Here is a 13,097-nt window from a genome sequence, read left to right on the forward strand (position 1 = left end):
TTCTGTTAACTTTCGTAGGACCTATGCTGTATGGAGGAAAGAGCAGAAAACATTTTGTGTGTTTATTGAGACTCAAACATAATTATGAGCATAAAGATATTTAAGAATTGCTCCTAACACTCTGCCTGTAGTCTTTTTATAAAATTCATTTTAACATGACAACTTTAAGTTAAATAATAGCCTGTGGGGAATACATTAAATGCGACAATCTGCCATAACTAAGTCCTGACTTCAGCTGTTAATAGCAAAATTCTGGGCTTTCTGAAATCCATCAACACTTCTAATCACTTAAGAAGCTGCCTTAGTTTCATACTTACTAAAGAAAATACATTTATAGTTTGAGTTACTTCATTTATTCAGGGCTACTTTTTAAAGATTGAAACACTTCCAGAAAGCTCGTTTTCATCTTTTCAGTAGTAAGAGAACATTTTTGACTAGTTTCATATTTTTAGAAGATCTGTCTTAGGATGGTTGTCTTTTTCTCTAAGGAAAAATGTTAATGATTATTCAAAAGTTATTTATATTACAATTCATTTATTTTCACAAGGGAGGTTTTTATATCCTTATGTTTTTAATTTAGATAATATCCAATAGAGATATTCAAGGTATTTTCATCGTAGTTTCAGGGGAAATTTGTGGTTATTTTTCTTTTCCTCTGAGTTGTATAACATTCTAAGTTTTATATTTGCAAAAGATCAGTGGCTATGTCACACAAAAACTCACAGGTTTTTTTAATGGTGCCGTTACGTATTATGATATTATTGAACTGCTATGCCTAGTTCTTGTGTGTGGAGTGAAGGCAAGTGTAGAAGATAGCTGAAGTTTAATGTTGGTTAAAAGCTAAGCTTTGCGCGAGAGAGATTTGTTTAAGAAGACAGATTGCTGGTTGACCTGTGAAAGCAGGCTAAGTAACAGTACTAGTGTGGATTTGGCAATAAAATTTCTTTATCAGCAAAAGATATGAAGTATTGTCATCAGAATCTAGGTACAGAGTTGTTGTTCCTTCCTTAAAGCTAGTTTTGAGACTAGTTTGAGATAACTTTTTCATAGGTTAATGTACAGTTTCCTTACTCATTCAATTAATAAACATTTTGCAACTACTACTTGTAGATACTATTTTCTTATTCATAGGCTTTTAAAGCTTTCATCTGTTCTAGTAAATGATATCAGCACTACATTGTTCTTAAAAATAAAAAATCAAGATAATATAAAATTCTGTTACACCCATCTGTATCCATATTGAGGTTAAAACTCAGAAGTGTCACTTCTAATATAGTTTTCTTTGTTTTAAGTTCTGAACTCCTCCAAAAGGTGATTATAAATAGCTCCTTTGAAAGAGAAAATACTGTTGTTTTGAAAGGATGTATTCATTTTCCTATTAAAAAGACATTCATTTGAATCCCATCGTTAGGAACGCTAAGCGGTGCAATTGGAGCAGCAGCTAAAACTTCTTAATCAGTATTAATGCCTCCTTCCAGGTGCTCAGTAGAATGTCAAATTTTATGATAAAGGGAAGAATGCAGATATTTGATTTTTACAAACAATGTGTTAACTGTTTCCATATTCAGTTGCTGAAGAAATTTCTGGAGCATTTGCTTAATTATTTAATGCTGCTACCAAGATATGAAGGTCATTTTACTAATCTTTAATAAGTCTAATAAACTGGTTTTTTGTCATCATTCTATAGGGGAAAATGAGGCTTTTGGGGAGGGACTACTGAAAAGTCAAATTTCAGTAGAACATAAAATTAAACTGAAATATTGCTTTAATGCCTTCAAGAAGGAATGCCTTGCATCGTGTAATATGGTCAGAAATCTGCATAATCTTTAGTATAGTTTAAGTGTTTTTAGAAATCATTCGACTTCTCACAGGGATTTTTGAAGGGGTTTGTGCTATTTGTAACTAAATAGATGAAGCTGATCATATACATTTATTTTTATAGTTGACATTTGTTTTGAACAATTACAAAGAATTGATACTCTTAAAGACTGGATTTATTATGACATATATATATATAATTATTGCTAAGTTATGTTTACTTCTATTTATTTTGATTGGAAAGTTCTTTGAACTCATAAATTATAAAGGTAATCATTGATTATTTTGACCTAACCTGGCTTCTCCTGGCTCCTGTGAGTAGATCTACTAAGAACTATGTTATCTGTTTTATCTTGTGTAAGGAAGGTATTGGTGGTACAAAATATCTGATGTCATACATATTTTAAAATCTTCACACAAAATCCTGATTATTTGTAGTGTAAGTTAAAGATGTAAAGAATAATTTATCGTTCTTTTAACTTTTTTTTTTAAAGGTGATGGATGTGGACATACTGTACTAGGCCCTGAAAGTGGAACCCTGACGTCCATAAACTACCCACAGACCTATCCTAACAGCACTGTTTGCGAATGGGAGATCCGTGTAAAGATGGGAGAGCGAGTGCGCATCAAATTTGGTGACTTTGACATTGAAGATTCTGATTCTTGTCACTTTAATTACTTGAGAATTTATAATGGAATTGGAGTTAGCAGAACCGAAATAGGTAGGAAATTTTCAATACATCATTGCCCCAAGTTTTAAAACTGAAGCAATGTTTGATACTTAACATTGGATAACTATGCTATATAGGATATGTGGGGAATTATTGAAATGTGTGGAAATCTCAAATTTGAATGTTGTTTTGGGAAGAGAAAATTCTTATCTGTTTATTCACTTTTCTAATAAGCGTGTGTTGGTACCTTTGCAACAAGATGCCACTGTACTGCTTCTGAGGAGGAGGAAGTTAGTTATCTTTTTTTGTTCATTTTGTTTTTCTTTGATCATTCTATTTGCAGTTAAAGAATGTAAGTATAATTCATGCTTAGGAGTCAGTGTATCATGGTAATTAAGAGCATGGGTTTTGGATCCAAACTTCCTGATATTAAATACTTCTGCTGTTAGCTTGCTGTGTGACCTTGGGCGAGTTACCTGATCTCTGTTTCCTCACTTGTAAAATAGGGCATGAACTAGTACATGTAAAGTGCTTAGAACTGTACCTGACATATAATATATGCTTAGTAAATATTAGCTGCTGTTGTCTTTATTCTTAGCTAAGAGCAGCTGGTTCTCAATTATGGCTGCATATTAGAGCCACTTGGGAAGACTTTTAAATAACACTATATACCTGGTCCCCATTCTAGAGCAGTTGAATCAGAATTGATTCGGTGGGACCCACACCTCAGTATTTTTAAAGCTTCCCGGGAGAATATACTTTGAAGTCAAGTTGAGAACCTTTGGCTTAGAGATCAGCACCTTTCTCTGAAGCAGGAAACGTAGCAAAATTTGTAAGGCTGTCTTGGTGAAATAACATTATAACATGAAGAACTCTAAAATTCTCTGTGAGTTTTATTTGGAAAGACTTATTGATACAGGTGTGTAAAATGTCTTTCAGAACTATAAATGGAGCCCACTATCTTGTTCTTTAAGCATCATGTTCATCTTCTGGCCTCCTCTCCATCTCTAGTCAAACCCTTCATCTCTTCTCCACTTTTTGGCCTCTTATCTATGAGAGGAAAAATTCCTGGCCTGCTTCCCTGGCTGCTGATTGATAACCTCTGTTGTCTCCCAATCAACTCTTGATTAACCTGGGTGCTTGATCACCACGTGCATATTGCCACGAATATCTGGTCTTGGATAAGCTTTTAGAAACTCGAATCGCCTGAGGATCTAGAAAACACTATTACTGTAATACTGATAGAAGACAGTTGCATATTAAGTGCCTCCTGAGGAGATGCAGTAGGGAGTAAGTGATACAACCTCAGCAGTCTTGAAACAATAATGAAAAAATGTGAACCACAATCTGATCACGCCCCTAGCAGTTTACACAAAATAAAGGAGCTAGAGAAACACATTTTATCAACCATAAAGACTCCTTTTTTAAAAAATGCCACTTATATGTAAAGAGGAGGAGGTCGGGGGAACTGTCATTCATTTAGAGATACATCTTCCGAAAGTAGTGTGTGGACCTTGTGACCTTGTTTAGGTCTTGATTCAAACTAACTGACTGCGAGAGGACATTTTTGAGAAAAGCAGAATCTCAAATTCTGTGGTAATGTTATATTTGTGTATTCAAGATCTGATTTGTTAGAGACATTTTGAAGTTCAAACAAAACGTCTCTGATTTGTTTTTAAATATTTCAGAGAAAAAATGGTAAGAAGAGGGCAGGTGAAACCAGAATGGCACACGGGTGAAGCTGAGCCATGGGCACATGGGAGTACATCTCTCTACTTTGATGTAGTTTTGAAAACTTCCGTATTGAAAGTGCTTTTTGTTAAAAAAGAAAACCATAGGATTATGTATTTGGACAATAAGTAGTGTCCTGTTGCTAGGCAGGAAGAGTGACATGGGAAAAAAATTGAGCACAGGTTTTATTTAAATCACTCACTGGGTTCTCATCACAGCTCCAGGACTTAACTTGCTGAGAATTCTTTCTACAAGTCATCAGCCCAGACTTCAAAGTCATCATCAGTACTGTAGAAGGATTAAATGAAATAATATTTTACAGTGCTTGGGGTGTAGTAGGTGTCCACTACTCAGCTCTCCCTTATTTCCATTGGTTTTGTTTTTCCTTATTCTCTCTTCATACAGGTGAATGGAAAGCTGTAGAAAGGTCAAGGGGACCAAGTGATGATGGTTCCTGTTGGGCTTTAGTTCTGCTCCTCCCCCCCCATCACCACCTACCATATATCCACTGGTCCTCCATTTGGGGAGCAGTTTGTGGTTGGTGGTAGAAAAGTAACTTTCCTGACATCGCAGAGAAATAAAGGTCATTCAAGAATAACTGTTCTGGTTAAAGTAGATATGCCAAGAATTACAGAACAGAAACAAATACATGTGGGCATCAAGATTCCAGTGATTATGGTTAAAGAATCCTCTTTTTCCTATATTGTGTTTTCTCAGGGTCCCTTCTGAACAGAGGCAGGTTCAAATGAGCTGCATTTTCCTATAAAAATGTTTCCTATTTTGGTATAAAGCTTAGATTTTTGGGTTTTTTCTCTATAGGTGTGAATTTTAGGGACTTTTCTCCCCTGAGGGATGGTATGATGGAATAATCAAGAAAAGAAAATGAAAGGAAGAATGGTTTTTCAAGGAATCACTTTTTAAATCATAAATTCATTAGAATGTGTTTTAACTGATAAAGCACTTTTGGACAGTTATTTTCTATTTTTTTGGAATGGGCAATAATGTGTAGTATTATTTAAATATATGAGTTTATTATGATTTTATATAACAACTTTCTAAATAGCTAGACTGTCCAGAAATCTTTGTGAAATTAGTGTAGTGGTACTCATTTCACCGACAAACAGGATGTGTTTAACGATAGAGTTAAGATTGGCTCTCTAGGTCTGTCCCTTTTTTAGGCAGATTGTATTAGAATGAGAAAATTCCATTGTGCCTTGAATTTTACTTTTCCATTTTGATTATTCTTTAATCCCTGGTGTCTGAGACATAGTGGTTGCTCTGTAAAGATGAAAATTAAAGTAAAATCATTCATTATTAATCTTAACTTTTTCTGTACATATATAAATATATATCTCCAAACTATTTTGCAACTTGGTTTTTTCTCTTTTAATATTTAGACATCTTTTCATATTGGTCCATAGACATCTACTAGCATCATTTCCCCGATGGATATTGTTGATAACTAGTCCAAAAATGAAATTTAAAACCATATTAAAAAGAAAAATCTTTGCTTATGTGTAACCTTTTCTCACTCTATTGTATATATTTTCTTCCTAGATTTTGCTTAAAATTTCCATTTTAAATGAACTTTTTTCGGGATGAGAGATATTGTGGATGGATCTCTGAAAGAGAAGCTAAATATTTTAAAACCTAGTAGCTATTAAAGGAAAATGCATTCTGTAGAAGAAATGTAAATGTGTGTCTGTGTGTTCAAAGTTATATTTAAAGATGTAACATTCTGTCTTATACCTTCATCAAAGTACCTTTTAAAGTTGCCTCTTAAGTCTTCAGATGACATTTACAGAGAGGGAAACTGAGGTCCTCAGGGCTTCATCTGGTAAATGATTCCATGTCTCTTGTGTTTTCAAAAAAGTTTCTCTTTCTGTATTGTTTGTCCCCTTTCTCTCTAATATGCTTAGGTCTTCCTAGTTTAAGAGTAAAAATAAATTTTCTTTCTCTTTACCACCAAACCTCTTGAAAAAGCTATAGTGATGATAATATTAGGTATTTAATGATGATAATGATTGCTAATATTTTTTGAATTCCTATTCTGTAGAGGCTCAGGCTAATAATGAAAATAACTACCATGCATGCAGTGCTTGCTATGTGCCAGGTACTATTCAAATCACTTTTATCAATTAACTTATTTAGTCCTCACAAGAACCCTTGAGATAGATACTTTTATCACCCCCATTTATTACTGATGAGAGAACTGAGGCACAGAGAGGTTGAATAACTTCCCCAAGGTCACACAGCTAGCAAATTGCTAAGTGGGATTCAAACCTAAGCAGTCTCGCTCCGGAATTGGTGTCTTTTACCGTAAGCCCTTGACACACTTGATACCATTGAATCCTACAAGAATCCTGTACATTATTCCCATAAAACAGATAAATAGAAGATCAGAGAAGGTAAGCAACTTGCCCAAAGTCATATAAGCAGAATTGGGACTTGAACTAAGGTCTGGCTAATAGCAAAGTCCATAATCTCAACCACTAGACTATAGAGTAATAGATACCAGCTATTACTCCTTAATCTTTTACTACATGGTCTCCTTACTGCAAACTGTTGAAACTAGCAACTTTTTAATAAACATTAACTTTTTCCTTTTAGCTATTTATTTTGACATAAATTTTTTTTTTTTTGGCCATGTGACAGCTTGCAGGATCTCAGTTCCCCTACCAGGGATTGAACCCGGACCATGATAGTGAAAGCCCAGAATCCTGATCACTAGGCCACCAGGGAACTGACTATTTTGACATAATTTTAGACTTAATAGAGAAGTTGCAAAAATGGGATAATTTCCATAAACATTTCACCCAGATTTTCCAAATGTTACCATTTTACCACATTTGCCTTATCCCTTTCCCCCACAAGCATACACTCTTTTTCTAAACTGAGAGTACTTTCAAGCGTGATGTTCCTTTACCCCTGTATATTGTGTTTATTTCTTACAAACTAGGGCATTCTCTTTACATGACCACAAAACAGTTATCACAATTAAGGAAATTAACATTGATGTAGGACTGAGCTACAGGAGCTGCTCAGATTTCTCCAGTTGTACAAATAATGTCCTTTATAGCAAAAGAAATTCTCAGATAATGTATTGCATTCAGTTGTCACATCTTCTTTGTCTCCATTACTTTGGAGATTAAAGGAGTGGACAGTTCCTTGGTCACTCCTTGTGTTTTGTTACGTTGACATTTTTGAAATAGATAGGCCAGTTATTTTTTAGGATATTTCTTAATTTGGATTGTCTGATGTTTCCTCCTGATTAGATTCAGGTTACAGACTTTTGCAGGAATGCCACAGATGTGTTGTTCTCAGTACTTCCGATCAGGAGGCTCACAATTTTGATTTGTCTCATTACTGGTGATGTTAACTTTGATCTGTTGGCTAAGGTGATATCTCCCAGATTTCTACACTGTAGCTATGCTTCCCTTCACAATCAATATGCATATCATGGGGAGACTCTTTGAAATGATGTAAATACTCTGTTACTTTCTAAACTTGCACCCACTAGTTTTGGCATCCATTAATGATTCTTTTCTGAATCAGTTGTTATTATGATAATTGTCAACGGTGGTTTTCTTATGTCATCATTCCTTTTATGTTGATTAGGTTTTTCTTCCCTACTGAAAAAATGAGCTTTTCCTTCTTTCCTATTTATTGGTTTGTACCGGTGTGGACTCATGGATTCTTGTGTTAGTCCGTTGTTTATCATCCTTTACTATCATTTGTTTTGACTCTCAAATTGTCCCAAATTTCCATTGGGAGCCTCTTCAAACTAGCTCCTGTCTCCTTTTGTGATGTCCTCATCATTTTTTAAGTACTTCCTTCTGGTCTTCCTTCTGGTCTGGCACAGGATATTCTAGATTTGTCTTGTACTTGTCCTGTCTCAACCCTGAAATCATCCATTTCTTCAAGGAATCCTGTTTCTTTTTAGTGGAAAATGGTATTAGAAATCAATATCTAGTCTGTAACTTCAGACCAGTTGGCTTCCATGCCCTATTAGCAGATAGATTTAGTAGATAAATATATGTATATATGTACTTATGTATATACAGGTACACACATTATATCTTTTTATATTTATCTACTGATATTTATTAAAAAGCATGAGTTCATACTGATACCTTTAATCCTAATCCAGCTTCACCGGGTTCATTCTGTTCCTTCCCTTTTCATACTGGTAATCACTTCTCTGACAGTGAGGTATGTAGCTCCTGTTGTCTACAGTATATGTACTTAGTTAACTTATTTGTTTAGTGCTATAATACACAGAAAATGGTTTCAGAATTACTAATCCATGCTTCTAAATCAAAGAAGCCTGCTACCTAGAATCCATACTTGCTTAGTCTTAACCTGAGGACCTTTAATCTAAATACTGTGTTCAGTATTGCCTGGGCTAGATTTCCCCCACCACCTCCTGCCCTCCAGTGTGGTTATGTTATTATCCATTTGTAGTACGGTTTGGTTCATTGACTTCTGTTCATATTCCATTGTAGGCTTTTTCTCTAGTTAGTTTTCTTTTTCTGTTGTTGAGAATGTGAAACATTTACATGGTTCTCAAAGTTAGAACTGTACAAAAAGATATACTTAGATGAGTGACAGTCCTTCCTACTTCACTCCATATTTTCTGTCCTTTCCACCCCATCCTCACCCACCCCCTGTAGCTAACCAGTTGTATTAGTCTTTTCTACTTCCTTTTTTGTACAAATGATATATTTAGATTTTATTTTATTTTATTTCCCCTTATTAAAAAACCCTATTGAATTGAACTATTGATATTCTTTCCTACTTTGTTTTTTCTCCCACTTAACCAATGTATCCTGGAAATCATTCCACATCAGTTCATAGAGATAGTCCTTATTCTTTTTACAGCCACAGAGAACTCCATAGTGTGAATGTACTGTGGTTTAACCACTCATTTATATCTGGATATATAGAGTGCTTCTTGTATTCTACAGTTACAAACAGTGCTGCAATAGATAACTTAATGCATATGTGTTTTTGTATTCTTGGAGGTGTATCTTCAGAGTAAGTTCCTGAAGTGTAATTATTGGTTCAAAAGGTAAGTGTATACATAGATTTGTTAGCTATTGCCAAATTCCCCTCTACAAGGATTGTGCCAATTTACATTTCCACCAGCAGGGCATAAAAATGCCTGCTTTTCCACAGCCTTGCCAACAGAGTGTGTTGTCATGCTTGGTAAGTTTTGCCCACTGATAGGTGAGAAATGATATCCCAGTATAGTTGTAATTTGCATTTCTCTTACTATGAGGAAGATGGGACCTTTTATTTATTTTTTAAAATTTTTACTGAAGTATAGTTGATTTACAGTGTTGTGTTTAATTTCTGCTGTACAGCAGTGTGACTCAGTTATACATATATATTCTTTTTCATGTTCTTTGCCGTTATGGTTTATCAGAGGATATTGAATATAGTTCCCTGTGCTGTACAATAGGACCTTGTTGTTTATCCATCCTGAACCTTTTATTTATATGTTGAAGGTCCATTTTTTTAAAAAAAAAAACATTGCCCACTCTTTCAGGTTTTTTGGTCTTTGTTTCTCTTAGGTATTAGGAATTCTTTTATCTTTTAGTGATATTAGCCTCTATGTGATATATGATGCAAACAATTTCTCCTAGTTTGTCAGTTGTCTTTTGACTTTGGTTTTTTTTTTTTTTTCTTTTTTCTTTGTTAATTATTTAATTATTTATTTATTTATTTTTGGCTGTGTTGGGTCTTCATTTCTGTGCGAGGGCTTTCTCTAGTTGCGGCAAGTGGGGGCCACTCTTCATCGCGGTGCGCGGACCTCTCATTATCGCGTCCTCTCTTGTTGCGGAGCATAGACTCCAGACGCGCAGGCTCAGTAATTGTGGCTCACAGGCCTAGTTGCTCCGCGGCATGTGGGATCTTCCCAGACCAGGGCTCGAACCCGTGTCCCCTGCATTGGCAGGCAGATTCTCAACCACTGCGCCACCAGGGAAGCCCTGACTTTGTTTATGAAGCTTATTTATAGTGGTTTTTTGCCATGTAAAATTTTTTTTTAACATCTTTATTGGAGTATAATTGCTTTACAATGGTGTGTTAGTTTCTGCTTTACAACAAAGCGAATCAGTTATACATATACATATGTTCCCATATCTCTTCCCTCTTGCGTCTCCCTCCCTCCCACCCTCCCTATCCCACCCCTCTAGGTGGTCACAAAGCACCGAGCTGATCTCCCTGTGCTATGCGGCTGCTTCCCACTAGCTGTCTCTTTTACATTTGGTAGTGTATATATGTCCATGCCATTCTCTCACCCTGTCACATCTTACCCCTCCACCTCCCCATATCCTCAAGTCCATTCTCTAGTAGGTCTGTGTCTTTATTCCCGTCTTGCCACTAGGTTCTTCATGACCTTTTTTTTTTTTTCCTTAGATTCCATATATATGTGTTAGCATACTGTATTTGTTTTTCTCTTTCTGACTTACTTCACTCTGTATGACAGACTCTGACTCCATCCACCTCACTACAAATACCTCCATTTCCTTTCTTTTTATGGCTGAGTAATATTCCATTGTATATATGTGCCACATCTTCTTTATCCATTCATCCGATGATGGGCACTTAGGTTGCTTCCATGTCCTGGCTATTGTAAATAGAGCTGCAATGAACATTTTGGTACATGACTCTTCTTGAATTATGGTTTTCTCAGGGTATATGCCCAGTAGTGGGATTGCTGGGTCGTATGGTAGTTCTATTTTTAGTTTTTTAAGGAACCTCCATACTGTTCTCCATAGTGGCTGTATCAGTTTACATTCCCACCAACAGTGCAAGAGTGTTCCCTTTTCTCCACACCCTCTCCAGCATTTATTGTTTCTAGATTTTTTGATTATGGCCATTCTGCCCGGTGTGAGATGATATCTCATTGTAGTTTTGATTTGCATTTCTCTAATGATTAATGATGTTGAGCATTCTTTCATGTGTCTGTTGGCAATCTGTATATCTTCTTTGGAGAAATGTCTATTTAGGTCTTCTGCCCATTTTTGGATTGGGTTGTTTGTTTTTTTGTTATTGAGCTGCATGAGCTGCTTGTAAATCTTGGAGATTAATCCTTTGTCAGTTGCTTCATTTGCAAATATTTTCTCCCATTCTGAGGGTTGTCTTTTGGTCTTGTTTATGGTTTCCTTTGCTGTGCAAAAGCTTTTAAGTTTCATTAGGTCCCATTTGTTTATTTGTGTTTTTATTTCCATTTCTCTAAGAGGTGGGTCAAAAAGGATCTTGCTGTGATTTATGTCATAGAGTGTTCTTCCTGTGTTTTCCTCTAAGAGTTTGATAGTGTCTGGCCTTACATTTAGGTCTCTAATCTATTTTGAGTTTATTTTTGTGTATGGTGTTAGGGAGTGTTCTAATTTCATACTTTTACATGTACCTGTCCAGTTTTCCCAGCACCACTTACTGAAGAGGCTGTCTTTTCTCCACTGTATATGCTTGCCTCCTTTATCAAAGATAAGGTGACCATATGTAAAATTTTTTAAATGTAGTAAATTCATCAGTCTTTTGCATCTGGATTCTGAGTCATATTTGGAAAGCCTCTCTCTATATCCCTGTTAAACGTAAATTTACCCATGTTTTCTTTTGGTACATTTATGTGGTTTCTTTTTTTATATTTAGATCCCTGGTCCACTTGGAGATATTCTCTTTTATGGTATGAAGTGTAGATCTAATTGTACTTTTTCCAGATGACTAACCACTTGTCCTAGCACCAGGCATTTAAAAGTCTGCCTTTGCCCCAGTGGTTTGAAATGCTACCTTTATCATATACTCAAATTCTGCATGTACTTGGGATCTGTTTCTGGACTTTCTGTTGTGTTCCACTTGTCTATTTAGTCATATACCAGAACCTCAGAGTTTTAATTATAGAGGCTTTTTAGTGTGTCTTAGTGTCTGATCTGGCTAGTCTCCCGTTATAGATATTCACTTCTGGCATTTTCCTGGCTCTTCTCACCTGTTAATTTATCTGTCAACTGTCCAACTTCATAAAAATCGTTGTTGGTATTTTTTTATTGGGATTATGTTGTTTGTAAATTGTCTTTATGATGTTGAGTCATCCTGTTTAAGAATAAGAGCTGCTTTTTTTCCATTGTTCAAATCTAATTTTGTTGTCTTTCAGGAGTGTTTTAAACTTTTTTCATGTAGGTTTTACATATTTTTTGCTAAAATTATTCCTCAATATTTTATCTTCTTTGTTGCTGTTGTAAGTGGAGGTGTTTTTGTTTTGTTTTATTTTGCCATTATGTCCTCTAGTTTCTAATTATATGAAGACTGTTGATCTCTATATGTTGATTTTATATCCTGCCACTTTACTGAGGTTTTTTTTTAATTTTATTGTTTCAGTTAGTTTTATCACTCACCTTCTAGGGATTTCTGGGTACATAATCACATCTGCAAATAGAGTTTTACCACTTCTTTTCCAATTCTTATGCCTATGATTGATTTGTCTTATCTAATTACATTGGCTAATACCACCAATCAATACCATGTTAAACAGTAATGGAGATGGTGGGCATCTTTTACTTGTTCCTGGTCTTAGTGGAAATGTTAAGTGTCTTAGTCAGCTTAGACTGCCATAACAAAATACCACAGACCAGATGGCTTCAACAAGAGAAATTTATTCTCAGTTTCTGGAGGCTAGAGGTCCCAGAGGAGAGAGAGAGGAAGAGCCTTATTCTCTCATGTCTCTTCTTATAAGGACAGTAGTCTTATCAGATTAGGACCCTACTCTTAAGACCTCATTTAACCTTAACTACCTCCATAAAGGCCTTGTCTCTAAACACAGTCACACTAGGGGTTGAGACTTCAATGTATGAATTTGGAGGAATACATTCAGTT

General features: G+C 35.4%; 1 protein-coding gene across 3 annotated transcripts in view; it reads left to right on the forward strand.

Annotated features, from left to right (window-relative positions):
- Positions 1 to 13,097, forward strand: part of DCBLD2 (discoidin, CUB and LCCL domain containing 2) — a 91,600-nt gene that overhangs the window by 16,550 nt on the left and 61,953 nt on the right. For all 3 annotated transcript variants that reach the window (XM_036849827.1, XM_036849828.1, XM_036849829.1), the window contains exon 2: positions 2,313 to 2,540. In XM_036849827.1, coding sequence (XP_036705722.1) covers positions 2,313 to 2,540 — 228 coding nt within the window. The remainder of the gene's footprint in view (positions 1 to 2,312; positions 2,541 to 13,097) is intronic.

This window comes from Balaenoptera musculus, chromosome 4 (genome assembly GCF_009873245.2).
Source record: "Balaenoptera musculus isolate JJ_BM4_2016_0621 chromosome 4, mBalMus1.pri.v3, whole genome shotgun sequence".
Lineage (NCBI taxonomy): Eukaryota > Metazoa > Chordata > Mammalia > Artiodactyla > Balaenopteridae > Balaenoptera > Balaenoptera musculus.